This window comes from Mizuhopecten yessoensis, unplaced genomic scaffold, assembly GCF_002113885.1.
Source record: "Mizuhopecten yessoensis strain PY_sf001 unplaced genomic scaffold, ASM211388v2 scaffold1255, whole genome shotgun sequence".
NCBI lineage: Eukaryota > Metazoa > Mollusca > Bivalvia > Pectinida > Pectinidae > Mizuhopecten > Mizuhopecten yessoensis.
Genome location: NW_018403955.1, coordinates 309,223 through 326,060, shown reverse-complemented (window position 1 = coordinate 326,060; position 16,838 = coordinate 309,223). Strand labels below are relative to the sequence as shown.

Below are 16,838 nucleotides of genomic sequence, written 5' to 3'. Positions count from 1 at the left end.
GAAGATCAGATCATACAAATATATACCTGTTATCAGCGATGTATCATGGTGTACGGAACAGATCAGATCATACAAATACATACCTGTTATCAGTGATGTATCATGGTATACGAAACAGATCAGATAATACAAATACATCCCTGTAATCAACGGTGTATCATGGTGTACGAAACAGATCAGATCATACAAATATATACCTGTTATCAGCGATGTATCATGGTGTACGACACAGATCAGATCATACAAATACATACCTGTTATCAGCGATGTATAATGGTGTACGAAACAGATCAGATCATACAAATCCATACCTGTTATCAGCGATGTATCATGGTGTACGGAACAGATCAGATCATACAAATACATACCTGTTATCAGAGATGTATCATGGTGTACGAAACAGATCAGATCATACACATACATACCTGTTACCAGTGATGTATCATGGTGTACGGAACAGATCAGATCATACACATACATACCTGTTACCAGTGATGTATCATGGTGTACGGAACAGATCAGATCATACAAATACATACCTGTTAGCAGCGATGTATCATGGCGTACGGAACAGATCAGATCATACAAATACATACCTGTTATCAGCGATGTATCATGGTGTACGGAACAGATCAGATCATACAAATACATACCTGTTACCAGTGATGTATCATGGTGTACGGAACAGATCAGATCATACAAATACATACCTGTTATCAGTGATGTATCATGGTGTACGAAACAGATCAGATCATACAAATACATACTGTAATCAGCGGTGTATCATGGTGTACGAAACAGATGTTTTCGTGTATGAATACTGATCTGATCCAGTTTCTCTCACTTTATTACTCACAATTTGTGAATATTATAAAAAAATGTTTTTTTAGGGTTCATCATACTTCTGCATAAATTAATATACTTGGACAATATTTAGTTCGTTTGTATATTACATTTATTCCCGGAGTATGCACTCCTGCAGAGCAAATAAATGCGTGTATATTTTGTTGTATTAGATGTGTGTGATCATAGTGGTAGATATCTCAAGACTATCATATCATTGAATGGTAAATGATGTTATTATGTTACACTTATTACTGTATATAAGTTAATCAGATAGGCCAACTAACATGTTTTTGTGGCTTTGTGATATGATAGAATGCCTTTATCAAGGGGGAGTTCGGCCTTGAAAAATGTATCACATATAGCATAAGTGGACACTAAACAAGCTTCTTCTTTGGCAACAGATATTATAGCCAAATTCCGGATTGTTTTTCTCAAGTCATACCTATGCTCTTCCGATTTGCTTATAATATAAAAACTAATGATAATTGTCTTTAATTTTCAACTAAAGAGAAAATTTAGTTCTTGGGTAATAAAAGGGGAATTGTCGTGTAAGTTATGAATTTACATTGTTTTTGAAATTAATTATGCGTGTACATCTATGTATATATTGTATTTTATTCAACTAGGGAAATATGGATAAATCTGACTTTTACGCAATTTTCAAATACAATGATAATAAAGATGTTTAACTTTTTTCCTAAAAGCTTAGTGCGATGTTATAGATTTATAGATTATCACACTGCGTTGTCAGTATGTGTCTTGGGAACACTTTCTCATCGCAAGCACGTGGATAAATCGAGAGGCCACCGCGGTTTGACTCCAGATGTTATCCCCGTGCGAGCGATGAGAAAATATTGTTTGATAAACTGTTTGCCATCTATATATTTCTAATTTTATATATTTCTCAATTTAAAAAAGTCAACTAAACACATTGATTTCCAAGTGACTTCTAGGTTCAATGGCCATTGATAAAAAAATCTCGGTTTGTCACAAACGTAGGCAAACAGAAGATTTGCGCGGAAGAATACTATGAGCCTTAAAACTATGTAGAAAAAATATATTATCGTGATTGGCTTTTCCACATGGCCATTTACCCTTGGTGTTGTTATCCTCTCATATGATCCTGATATTTCAGTCTTTATCTTAATATATTTCATAAGATTCTGATATTTCAGTCATTATCTTATTACACTTTATATGAAACTGATATTTCAGTAATGATCTTATTACATTTGATATGATCCTTATATTTTAGGCATTATCTTAATACATTTCATATGATCTTGTGATTTCAAGTCATGTAAGTAGAAAAAATGTTCAACAAAATATAGTAAAAAATGAATAAAATAGGGTACTCGATCAGAAGGATATAACGACAATGCTAACTCTTTGAAAGTGAGTTTTGTTTGAAGGTCTGGCTTATTGGATATTGCATGATCATTAATAAAGTAAAAACAATTCTAAACAATCTTCATAGACGACGATGAAAGTGGGGGAATGGAACTAACTGAAAATGTATGGGCAATCAGATTTACCTGGAACAGGCATTGTGTTCAACTAATATAGGGGACACATCTAGGTTTTTTCTCATTAATAAAACACAGTTATTGGATTACAAAGACATAATATGTATTACAGTATACGCTGTTATCGTGTTTCCGTGTTGTACTATAGACAGTGTCGACAAGTAACCCTGTCAGTGTGTCTCCGTGTTGTAGAGTGGTTTTAACAGGTAACAATGTGTTGTGTTATGTTGTACATTATATACCTAAAATAATCCAAATACCTCTTGTATTTGTCTTCAAATACAAGAGATATTTTTTCTTCTCATTTTCTCATTCTTCAATACTTCTTCTCATTTTCGGTTTCCTTTTTTGATGACAACTATAAAATTCACTTTTACAAACTTTTTATTCGTCCAGAAATCACGGAATATATCATAAAAAGAAAAATCAAATAATCACATTAAAAAGGGAATAGTATTTCTATATATATTACAAAGCTGTGCGGTCTGTTTCCTTTACAACATTTTAGGGCATTTTACCTTGAATCAATTCTTACAAACTGATTAATTTATATATTCCGAAAATCAAAAACAGAAACATAAAAAATGCCTTTATAACCATTGCAAATACTGTAAACGTTCATATTTACATACGTACTCTTATTTTAGTGTTTTGCGCTTTAAATATTGCGCTTATTTATGACTGCGCCAATTACAGTTGCTATCTGTGACATATTTTGTGGGTGCGCCGATTGACCAATGCACCAATATGTTAAAATCCGATAGAGTGATAGTATGAGTACGTTTACAGTATTTCAGTAAAACTCTCATATCAATATTGGTGATACTTGGTTGCTGTAAGGGTTCAAGCAGGTTTTCGATTTGATAGGTAACATTGTACCAGGGTAGATATAGAAATAGAATGTATATGTCTTTACCTAGCTTCACCGTTAGTGTGAACTTATGTGTGGATAACTATATATATGATTTTATATACGGGTGAGTGAATAACCGGTATGCAATAAAAGCGTTTTGAATTTCTATTTTACTTTATGACTCTTGGTATCTGCCATAAATCTTAATCCATACTTTATTTAATATTGAATGGAAAACATGTTGAAATTCCATATGTGTATTATAACTTCAATTTATGATTTGTACGTAAATAAATAATAATACTTTATAATTTGTTTCTTAGTTATTTATTTTAAATCATATTTTTTATGTATTAGTTATGTTATGTTTTCATTAGAAGAAATTTTCAAATACTTTGATAACAAAAAATAATATAGCAATAACATTTAATATTCATTGATAAATAAAATATCTTGTAATATTAAAAACTTACATTTGATATATATTAATTATAATACTAGTAAATTAGTATCAAACCCGTAACAATCGTTTTACCTGCATAAATGTGTACTTGTATCATATGTCAATGTATCCACTACAAGATTAAAACATAGATTGTGAAACCCCACCGACACAATATTACATTTTAAAACTGACTTTCTACACCATTTTTATTGTCATCTGACAAACTGATGCCTTAAGGATAATACTCTTGTAAAACGTCACATTTTGTTAATGACTAACAGTTTCTTTGAGCCATATATAATTCTAAAGAGAAAATGAACAATTCAAAGCAACGATTGATGAAAAAAGTTCTGATGACTAACCTCTCTTAATTATATATACTGGACAAATGAAAATGCGTTTTTCTTAATACAGTTAAAATCGGCGGATCACTGTGCTTTGATGTGTAAACTTTTGAGGTATCAAAAAGATTTTAGCTTCAGCTTATAAAGATATGTAATAATAAACCAGCATTGTATTATTCCCTCTTTGTAACATATCCTTTTCATAATATTGAACATTTTGATTTTTTCATCAAAAATCAACTCAAATAGCGACACAATGACTTTTTGAGTAATCAGTCTAATGTCAAAAATATATTTTTTTGGCTTTTTACAGAGCTCCAGAAATACACATTTTCGAAATCGCCACCGAATTGGTCTTTTTTATACTTGTAAAAATTACTTCTTCAATCAATTGGTATCTAGTTTTTTTATATACTATTCAGATGATTGTTTGCTTTTGTAAAAATTATGATAATTTGTTTAATTCAATGAAATCCTTTTACACTAATTCAAAACGAGATTTGAACGTGCTTTAAACCTGAAAAGAGCATATCCTTCAGACGATCATTGTGGATCACATGACGCTTTTATAAAACAAACTATTCTGGACATTTATTTCAAACAAACAAAAAATTGATAATTTCTCCCGATAAATGAATAAATTTAGGAAATTTTACGGACCTTCCCAGTTGGGCTTCACAATATATGGTTATATGACTATAATCATACAGCTGGGTTTTTACTAGCAATGTGACTAGAACCCGAAACATCAGAAATGCTGCATAAAAAATTATCTGGTTTAAAAATTATCCTGAAAAATGGGGGTTTTTGGTAATGTTTGAGTACTACAAATGTGTTTATTTTAAGAAATTAAAATATGTTTCATTTGCAGGTGCATCATACACTGATAATCAGCTTAAATATATGGTAATGCTATTTAATTGTTAACGTGAAGTTATTTACATTGTCGTTCTTAGATGGCCAATGTTAATCTTCTTAAATTGATGCGCAAATTTGGTCTACATATTTGTTAGTGTCAGTGAGTCAATCTTCAGTCGAAAACATTTACTGTATACATGAAATATTTGTTAGTGAACACGACACCCCACAACCCAAGCTTGAAACTAAGAAATTCAGCAATATGGCCCAAAACAAATGCATTATAAAGTACTGTGGAGCCCAACGAATTACGTCGATATACTGTTCTTTGATATATCATCGATTAGCATCAATCAACACTCATTTTTTTTGTATCAAAAGTAGACAGTCTCTCGTCTTAATAGTTATTTTCCTAATAAATTACTGGGGGGTTTTTTCCCTAAAGAGACTTTTTTGGGAGTGTTAACATTTTGAAAAATATTTCCAGTTATGTAGCAGTAAAGTATTATCATCACCAGTACCCGTAACGCAGTGTAACAAGTCTGTTTTATAATCAAAGAGGTAGTTTATGTAAAACTAATTACATTGTTAATTGCCAAGCAACTGCAAATCAGTACAAATGGCAATCAAGTTGGAAATTTTCTTTGTTTGAGATGTAAGGGCCTGTGACTTTATACCTCAGTGTCTTCAAATGATGACTTTTTATACATAATTATATGCAAACGAATTTAATTATCAATTTCAACTTTTTTTAAATATACTAGATCAAAGATTTGTGGTAAACAACTATGCGCAGATGTTAAAAGCTTCTGATTCCGTGAACAAATGAAAGTATTGTAATCTTAACAACACATTAACCTAAAAAATTAAAATATGGTTAGCTTAACGACACATTAAAGTCTTGTGAAATTGAAAGCACATTAAAATCTGGTTAACTTAACGACATATTAAAGCCTGGTTAGCTTAACGACACATTAACCTCTGGTTAAATTAGCGACATTTTAAAGCCTGGTTAGCTTAACGACATATTAAAGTTGGGTTTACTTAACGACACATTTACACACAAGGTGAATCATTCAAGATTCATTATTTCATATATGAAAAGAAACAATTATAAATATCAGCTAGGAGTAGTGTGTCTTTTCTTGAAGCTCTTTACACTTGGGATTAGGCGTTAGTGGTCAACAATCCTTATTTCTCGTCATCAGTTAACCTGCACGATTTTACAACTAAGATGTATTTTTTCTCTTTTTTTTCTCAAAGAAATAAATTCAATGGACGATTTCGAAAACGGCATTGTGATTTAAGATGAACGTCATTTTGATTTAATTAATACAACAATTGGCATAACGATTATATTTTTTTTTAATTTCTTCATCAAATCATCAAATACAACCTTGGTGCGAGTGATTTGGTGATGATGTTCAGTTCTCCATGTTTCATCATAAAACTAATTTAGTTTTGTTCCTTTAACGACTTAACCAATATGGAGAAAAAAAAATTCAATTTGGAAGACATTTCACAAATCAGGCTTTGGAATTTTCTAAATCGTCCATTGTGATTAGCCACGGTACGTAGGCGTACAAGCATATTCAATTATACAGCAACTATCAAACTATATCCCTGACATAAAAACTGTATCATAGATTGACATTGATGAAATATTTCTTCAAAATACAATGGTTCGTGTCATTCTTTTTTCAATGGTCGTCCTCGTTTGAGGTTACACTTCGGCCATTGATTTTGTCTCTTTGCCAGGCATTCTATATAGTGATGTTCGTCACAAGATGGCGCTTCCACTTGAACCCAACCGACTGTGATGGCTTCCATCTTGTATTCTTTGGATAGAGTTTTCATGTATTTGCCGATTTCCTGTGCGTCGTATCCCGCTAAGTGACTCAGCAGTCGCTCTCGCATACAGTCGCCTGATTTACCAATGTATATTATAACGCTGTTCTCCTTCATGACAAAAATGCCTCTGGTTTCAGGAGGTGGAAGGTCCCGGATGCTATGGGATTGGTCTATTAATGACTGACATTGATATTCCTCGCATCCACGTCCGCTCTACAATATAAAATATAAAACAACATTGGAGAGCAGTGAAGTTTTTAAAGGAATTAAAGGCATGATAGATATTTTCGTTTTAATTACACCATACGCTTTAAATATGTTCGAAGAGAAATCGAGTTTTCAGTATTTTTCTTGCTAATCATGTCGGACTTTCAATCATACAGAATTGTTATGGACAATGCCTAAAGCATAATCAAATTGATGTAGTTGTCTTTGTGTCATTTAATGAGCTAAATATTATATAATACAGTATAAAATATGTTACAAAATCAGTACACAAAACTTGAAATAAATTCAGGCGAAAACAGGTCCTGCACCACATGTGCCATCGCCCATGATGTCTCCCTACAAATTCACGAAAGACAATTTATGCCACACAGACTTCTAGTATGTATGTTCTTCATCTAGGTAGACATCACGTATGTGGAAATGGTGTCATGGTTGAAGGGTGTCTAACGTAAACAGGGGAGTTATTACAATTCTCAAATGTCAGTTGTAAGTGGTATGTAAAAGTGTATCTGGTGTCTGATTTATAAAACAAAGAACTTGATTTTAGTCATGGTAGACTCTAAAAACCTCTGGTTGGGAATCAGGTCAGGGAGTTCATCCTTAACGACAAACTATAATATTCTTATATCGAAACCCTGTAGATGTCCATTTTCAGTATGGTTAGTATGTGTATCAAGTGATAAATAAAGGGGGCATAACCCAATGCACGTATTACAAATAAACTTGGGTCATAGCAGTGATTCAAAGTTCAAGATTTTCTAAGAATACAACCAAAATAGATCATTTCTTAGAAATGTAAAGGCTTGGCATAGTAATAAATATTTTATTCAATATCATAACGATATGTGACGTCATTACACTTATCATCTAAGATTATTAAACAGTTGATGTTTAAACTCTCTATAAATCTGTTGCCCCCACACACTCCTGAAACAACACACAGGTTCAGAATCAATTGTACATCTACTGCACATGTATATGACTTTGTACTTATGGCGATCTCTGGCGAGGTATTTGGGAAAAAAGAAATGCAGAACTGGTCCACTATTACATCATTATATATATAAGTTTGTTTTAGGTGCGATCAGGATTAAGGATAGTCAATGACATACCTTGCATATCTTGGACTACTTCCGGCGTCTTCTGAATATCATGATATATTACATCATGGTTTTTTAAGATCAGTGATACCTCCTGGTCTGCCAATTTTTTAAAGTTTATTTTGGCATATGTTTTAAAATGTATGCATGACTAATTTATCTGCTAGATTTTGTTTGTGTTTTACGTCCTGGTGACGTACCCGGCGACTGCCCCACGTAGGTCTCGAACCCGCGACCCATTGGTGACAGAATGTCAGACGCCTTAACCACTTGGCCACCAATTTGGGGTAAGACAGAAAAATGACAACCCAGTAGTAACATTCTTAAATGCTTAAGGCTCGACATTTAAGATTCTTATCTTTTGGTTAAGATATTTGTGTTTATCTAGTAGACTATCATTATACATGTATATAAGCACACATAACTTAACAACGTTCCTGGAATTGCACCGGATTTTACCTTTTAAATATCCGGTTACATCAAGTATTTGCAGAGTCATATTTATATTCATGACAAACAATTCTTCAAATTCCACCTGCATGTTTTTACGATAACAAAACATGCCCATCCTCTGTCTCAGGTGAAAATCGCAACTTTGCTCATTCAAATGAACAGACCTAAAGAACCCAATGGCATGTCATAAATATATTTCCTTTACTATTTTCTACCTGTTATTGACTTTCTCTGGTCTATATTGCCTAGTCTATGTGTTACCTATGTTCGATTTTTGCGTGATCTTTGTGTGTCATTGGGTCATGATATCAACCAAGTCTTATATCATGTATACAGATTAAAATGTTGGGTTCATTTAATAAAATTGTTTACGATAAGATGAACAGTAAATCTATCGTAATGAAATATGAAATTGGTATGCCAACCAAACATTTTGGTTTATTATAAATGAATATATTGACAACAGAGTATATTTCTCTTACATATCTGATGATGCAAAAATATGTTTTATCATTGTTATCATACAAAATGTAGCTTTATATACACGTCCCTGTCACAGTCTCGTGTTTTATCGTCGATCGTAACCTCTCGGCCGATTCCGGCAAAACTCGGAATCAAACTCGATTTGTTACTTGTCTTCTATCTAGATCTGTTCCTTAGCAGCTATCACGTGACCTGTTAGTACTGTTGTATGTTTGATCCACCTTAGAAATCAAATGAAATAATAATTTAATATTTCATTAACGGTAAATAAATAACAATTTAACAACAGATACATCCCAGTTGATTTTGGATATGTAGATATTACAAAACAAGTTGCAGTGTCTGAAAGTGTTACCAATCTGACATATACGTATACGTAACTTGTACATCTAGTTATATTGATATCAGTTACTATAATAACAGCACTAGTGTTACGCTCAATAAAGGCAAACACTGTTGTAGAATAAATTCCATGCGTGCATACTTACAACGGAAACAGGCATGGCTGAGTTCGCTGGTGTGGTCTAGTGATAAAGACAAACCGATATGAGGTGGGAAACTTATGACCTTGGGCTTATAACATTTCAACTGCTCTATTCTTGGAAAGATTTATAAAATAAGTACGTTTCCAAGAAATGGTTGGTCGATTTTTTTTATAAACGGAGTTGTAATGTATTTATAGTATACACATCGATACGGTATTTCTCCTTTCGTAATGATGTTGGTTTTGTCAGCACAGAAACTGAAAGTGATAATCACATCATTTCAGGACGGAGTAATCAGAACGTTAGCTTACTGTCTGTTAACGCACTGACCCACATTTACGTACGTTCTATGTTAGAATGTAACAAATATATCAACATTAAACTCATTAATTAACATATGGTCCGAGCTTGTTTTCATAATATAGTACATTAGAGGAAATATTCAGATGAAGTTAATATTATTATAACTAAAATAAAAAGTCGTATATAGTGAGAATTGAATCATTTTATCAATTCCAGCAATAGATATGCCTATCATTGTTATCATGTAATTGTTTCAATACTGTGTGCCTAATCCCTTGTTCAATTTTAATCGGCTATAATCATGTCAGAAAAATTTAAATTTTCCATAATATTGCGTTATATTGATAAATGACCCAGTTTTTGACCTTTGGTGATGACCATCCATCCGCTCAGTTGAACAACAATGTATACGGTTTTGTACACAGACAGCTTACTAGAGTCCTCTTATTCTCTGTAAAGCTAGAGATTACACACAATTTCTAAACGAGATATTACATTTAATCAATTCATGGTTAACTTCCTTTTGAAATGATAATAAATTGCTGATCTGTGGAATTCCCCTTTTACGCATGTAAAACACCATCCATCAATTTATACCCTAAAAGAAATGTAAATATCCTAAATTAATTTAAGTGTTTCCGGTAATTGATATAATGGCGAAAGACTAACAAAAATCCATTACTCCACAATAGGAATAAAATTAAACTCCCATTTCCAGGGAAAACTTTAATTGTATGCCCAATTTGTAATTGCGGGTGAAGAAAACGAAACAAGTTAGTACTTTCTCCTACGTTGCTCTGACTATACCGAACATCGACATATTTTCTTTCTTGTGAAATTTCTTCCAACTGAATCCGTTAAAATCGTACTTTTTTTTAGAGATGCGTAAAAAGCTATCTTCGACAATGTCCAAACCTTAATATTAAAAATCGATCTTGTCAACACCTTTTAACTAGGCATGATCTTATTTTTTACTTCCATATGCAAATCATAACTGACCACTACCTTTCTCTAACTAATCAGTCGCTGCCTGCTACATTTTAAAGAAAAAGACAAATCCTTCATGTATGTTAATTACGAAGTACTGTTTAAAACAAAATGAAATAACATTCAAATAAACGAGATCAATTTGAACTTTATCATTTTTATAGCATGGACATCAATTTCAAGGCTGTTTTGTTACCACGTAAGATTTTGATGTAAGATTTTCTTTTGTCATAATGATAATGACGGAAAGCCTTTTTTGTAAGAATATTTAGAAAAATGAATGAAGTAAATGAAAGTGGGTCTCTGTGAAGTTTCGAGCCCTTTCGTATTGTATGTGTAGTCTTTTTTCATTTACGCTTGTACTCTATCGTATTAAACCATTTCTGTGTATAAACTGTTATTAAAGTTAAGTTTAATCTAAAAAAAGGGCATTTATTACTCTGGTATATGAAAAATGTTTACTGATTATGCATATATCTGTAAATGAATTGGCAAATACAATTTTCCACTCCCATCACACAAACACTAAACAATCAACATGTTATGTACAGGAAGTATGTATTACTTACATTATTGTGTAAGTAACTTTCCTAGAATCAACATTAACGTTTAATCCCTTGCTGCGTCCTATCGTATACGAATATACAGACATTTTCACTTGATGACATTGCACATATGAATATTGCTCATATCTAAAAATAGTGTAACCATATTTGGACGGAGGTGGCGTAATCCGTGTATAGTATTTCAATATCCTATTGTGTACAGCCGTCTCGTACGGAGCACAACACATTGTACATACATAAGTAGTATCTACGAGAAAACTGTCAAACTTGACACAATGCAAGTTAGTTATATAAAAAACGAGTTAATTGACAATCTAAGATGTTACATTTTGCACTAACGTGTTCACTGTATTAGTTCTACAGGTGCATTTGTTGACGTATAATTGATTAAAAGAAAGTTTTATAAAGTGAGTTAGTTTATGTTATTTTTCCTCGGTCCGGGAGATTTTGTTAAAAGAAATCGCTTTATTGGATAGATTGTATTGTTGTAACACATTTTTTATTTGACTGACTGCAGGAATTCCCCGCAGTGACGACTGGTCTAAATTAACCCCAAATTGATCATGTGATACGTGGATTTCCCAATGCTTCATGACTTGACTGATCACAATTTGTTGATCGGTATTGTGTCTATCTTGTTTTTATTCATATAATCGTCTTTGCTGGCATTAAGCCAACATTTAGAAGTAAGTCATAAATTAATGAATACATAGACATAGATAAAGGTGATGTCAGGGCCACATTCAGGAACGTGCGCGCGTGACAAGTTTCATCAACAACTTAATTAGCTCTCACTTCACCATTATTTCTTCTAAAAAGAAGTGTGAACTGTGATATAATTTTAGTGGGGATACCCCAACCCACAGCCCTCAGCCCCCAGTCCCCACCCCACTCCCAGCCCCATAAAGTTACCATTTTGGTTGCTTTTATAATTTGGGGTTGAGGAGTGGGGAGACTTAGATCCAACCTTTAATTTATATAAGAAATTTAAAGGATGATGAAATGATATTATGAGTACAATATCAGCTGAAAATTTCAAAGGCTCTCCTGGTACATAAACTTCTGATTTAGATTCTTATCATCTGTTTGATATTTATATATCATATCTTTATAAAGATATATAATATATATGAATTTTTCATTGTGTTATTGTTTCCTGATGACTGGTAATCTCGAGTATACCTATAAAGGGGCAGACCGGCCTGAACATTGGACACATTTCTTTGTCTGCACCGTCATTATTAAAGTTCTTTGTCCATATATCCATTTAAGTAATACGCATCCTAATTGCCAATATTGGATCATAATTTCTTTATTACTTCCGAGACCTATATTCATATCTTTATATAGAACACTATATATTAACAGATAATCTTCAATAATACTAACCAAACAACGAAGTGCATTGAACAGTGTGTTAAGTAGGGGCATTAGAGAATTAACTAACATAACAATATACAAGTAGTATACCATTCTCCATATAAGGGTGCGTTCGTGGTTGTCATCGTCGGTCAATTCCCAGTAAACACAAAATGTCGTTTTCGATCAGTAGCGAGAACAGCCAGTATTTCCACTGGAAATTTTACTTGGGATTCCCCTACAGCGCATGCGTGTACGTAACTATACATTGCTGATACAGGTTAATGTTTCTGTAAGACAACTATACACGTTTGTTTTTATCTTACTCCTTATATCAGATTCATACCACAATACATTGTTAGTAGACAAACTTTGTATAATTGTTATCATTCACAAATATAAGTTTGTCTTACTTAACAACCAAACTATACTTATCTTAAAGTAGACAGAACAGTACTATGCACTCTCTAAAAGTGATCATGTGTAAAAATATTAAGAGTGTCCTACTATTCAAATGTATGCAGACATTGAATAGTTATTTTCCTGTTAATTCTTTTCGCTATAATTATATATTTTGGGTGTTTTAAGGCATCAGAATATGTTGAAAATATTCCCAATAATCGTAATTAGTCCGCTAAAGATCCCTGCTTCACAATGAAGCGGTCCAACGATCGAATACTCAGTGGAGAGACGTTTTAGAAAGGAGAAGAAAAGGGAATTATATTTCCGTATTTAACCTTTTTTATATTGAATGATTACGCAATTCCAAGTGGAAAAAAATCCTTTTGAAAGTCTCCTTAGTTAATGCAACATCAGGCGCTACCTTCTACCTTAATTGAAGTACTGGCTCTCCTGAGTAACGGCACTTTTTTTTTAAACTTTTTCAAAAACGTGTCATGGTTACTATTGAAGAAAGAACTAAGTTATACATTTTCCGTAAGCACGTACTGCTCCGCAACCAAGAAGAAAAATTCGAAGATAATTGTCAGAAAATGGCATATTGTAAGAAGCTATCGTACAGATTACATGTAGTCCAACATGTCCACCAACCTCACCCTATGCAGTGCACAGTTGGCGACATCATGTATATCTTGGGATACATGTAGACTCGTCATTTACCTACACACAGAAATCACGTGAGCCTCATACAGCTTACAATTAATATCGTTTCATTGAACTGTTGTTAATGTATTTTTGCGGATTTGAATTTATGATAAAACACCGAAAACCAATGGAAACCCTTTTCTTTTTCCAAATGATCGTTTCTGTTGGGTTTTTTTTGTCCTTTAATGTTAGCTTACAACATTGATGATTGATAGCAATTGTATTTATTTTAGCAACTGAAATGTTCGGTCTAAGGTTGAGGGTCCATACCTTAGGATTTGCTTTATGATAAACTCATGTTTTCACTATACCATCTGGTATACGGTAAAGGTGTTCCATCATTGTATATTAAAAACATTTTCTAACTTAATAGGAATTAGATTTGTAGATATAGACCAAGAATCAAACATACGGTGAACATCTTACTGAATTCATATTTGAGAAAAAAAAGTATGTTTCATGATGTTAAGGGACACCCAAACCATCACCTAGGGCTGGAATTTTTAGCGAGTTTATTACTCATACAGCATGTAATTGGTTATTTATAATTATTATCAAGTCCCTGTGCAACCGGCAAAATAAAAATCCTCCGTTGAAACCTTTGCCAGTGTTAAGAATACATACATCATAAAACAATTAATTAGCATTGCAATATATCAACACTGTTATCTTCTTTTCACATTTTCCCCATTTGTTTGCCCTATCCGGAATTATGTTTTCGTCTCGACTTAATTTTATAGACCCAACGCCATTTCCGGTAAAGGAACACGTGAAGAGAAAAACTTTATTTATCGCAACAATTATGTCAGAGAGTGACTATTCTTCCGAACAGGAAAGCGCTGATTCTGATACAGAGGTAAACCAATCTCTTCTGTTAATTAATTTTATTATTTTAAATAGTAGTGTGTATATCGTTTGCGAAAGACATCCTACTCCAGGTAATCTTCTATGCCAAGAACAGGTTGGGCACAACGGCGCATATATATATTATCCTGCATTCGGGTAACAGTTACCGATCTCAGTAATAATTTTATTACTGAAATGGGTAATAAAGTGAAATAAAAACACACAAAGTTCTTGTACACATCATGAACAAAATGAGGCGTCATTCTTTTAACATAATCAAATAAAAAATACAATGAGGTACAATTATGTACAAAAATATGTTAATTCAGTTATATTTTTTTTGTGAAGAATGACAAATTGTATCACCTCCATTGCTTATAGTGTTGTAGAGTAGCTATAAATAGCACACATAAAAATATCATGCTCACCTGTCACATTTACACTGGATAGTCCCATTGACTACACACTGAAGTCAATGGATAACAAAGTCACTGATATGGTTTGTCCTTTGGAATATGGATGGAATGGCTATGCAAGTTACGAGTGAGCCGGTCTGGTGGTAATAGTTTGCCTGATGTTTCGATGTTGACTAGGCCGTTGTGGATCTTGTACATCATCACTAGTCTAGCGTTTCTTCTCCTGTCTTCTAAAGATGTCCACTACAGTTGTTCAATGATGGAGCTAACAGATGAGGTGTTATGATATCTGTTTTTGACATATCTCGCAGCCCGTCTCTGTACCATCTCAAGGCATTATTTGTTGTTCTGCTGGTATGGGTCTCATGGGGTGCATGCATACTCAAGTGTAGGTCTCACTAGGCTCATATAGGCTTTCTCCTTTAGATTACTGGTCTGTGCTGTGACCCCCATCAGTATAGCATTGCCATATGTGTATTTCAGACATTTGTACGAACCCCTGTGAGTTACTTATAGAAACTGAGATCAAATACCACAGGTTTATTAATCTGTGCATAATGGAGTCTATAATAACATCATCAATGTATGAAATATTTTGTATTCTTTGTCAATAGCACAAAGCAATTGTCATAAAACTGAACTATCTTTTTACAGCTCCAGTTAGCTTTTGCAGAGGGAAGATTATCCGATGGCTTGAATGTCCAACTAGTAGCACCAAAAACATTCACAAATCATGTGGTAAGACAAAACAGTTACGATGTAGGCCTACTTGAGACCTGTTGGTGATCCTAGTCATATCATTGGCTGTCTGTTAAATCACAGGAGCTCGTTTTGATCAATAGTAAATAATAAGTGAACATGTTTATATGACATTGCATCATATGACGACCTACTCTAAGATTGTTGTCTTACAATACAATTTGAATATCATAAACTCTTTCTCACTTATTATTTCTACCGATCAAATTGAGCTCCTGTGGGTCAGTAAAGTTTAAATACTTAAGTCTCAGCTATGTTTATAATAACAAAATATTGACCAACAACTTGTTCTTGAAATTATTAACCAATTGCCTGTTACTCAATTTCAGTTTTTAAGCAACATAAATGCAAAAAGACAATATGGCCGGCAACTTCAAATTGATGAATAAATCCTATCAATGTTAAATATAAAGTAAAGTTAAAATGTCCACTAATTTAACAAGCTTTGGTTATGAAAATTTAAATACAATATTGTTAAGAATGCACAATATATCAGTAACTGCAAAGGTCCACCTGGTTTCAAACCTTCAGTTTCTCTCACAAACATGATAAAACATGTGTTTTATTTTTATTTTACAACAATATTAATCATAAAACAAATTTATCAACATATATTATCACCCTTGTTGGCCCAGATGGTAGTATATAGATGCTACCCAAACATGACCACCTATGTTTTTTGTTGTGTTTTTTTTTCTAATCATTTTGATAAAGCAAATTTGATTATAAATCATGTGACCCCACTTAATGTTTTATGCAATTAGTTTGCTTATGATATTTGACCCTGTTTTAGGAAGGCTTAAAAGCAAAGCTGGCAGAGCTTAAGAATGGCCTGGGTTGGCTGGAGAGACTTGACCTGACCAATGAGCCAGCACCTGCTCAACCAGGCACAGATATGGTGGGAGATGAAGACATTCACGATGACTTCAAGAGAGAGTTAACATTGTCAGTATAGTTAACATTGTCAGTATAGTTAACATTGTCAGTATAGTTAACATTGTCAGTATATTTAACATTGTCAGTATA

The 16,838-nt window shown here is 33.0% G+C and overlaps 1 protein-coding gene across 1 annotated transcript in view; it reads left to right on the top strand.

Annotated features, from left to right (window-relative positions):
* The first annotated feature begins 8,315 nt into the window (after positions 1-8,315).
* Positions 8,316-16,838, top strand: part of LOC110458543 (probable rRNA-processing protein EBP2) — an 18,434-nt gene continuing 9,911 nt past the window's right edge. The window contains exons 1-4 of the mRNA XM_021510295.1: positions 8,316-8,338; positions 14,532-14,647; positions 15,708-15,791; positions 16,606-16,757. Of these exons, the coding sequence (XP_021365970.1) occupies positions 14,594-14,647; positions 15,708-15,791; positions 16,606-16,757 (290 nt within the window). The 5' untranslated portion in view covers positions 8,316-8,338; positions 14,532-14,593. The remainder of the gene's footprint in view (positions 8,339-14,531; positions 14,648-15,707; positions 15,792-16,605; positions 16,758-16,838) is intronic.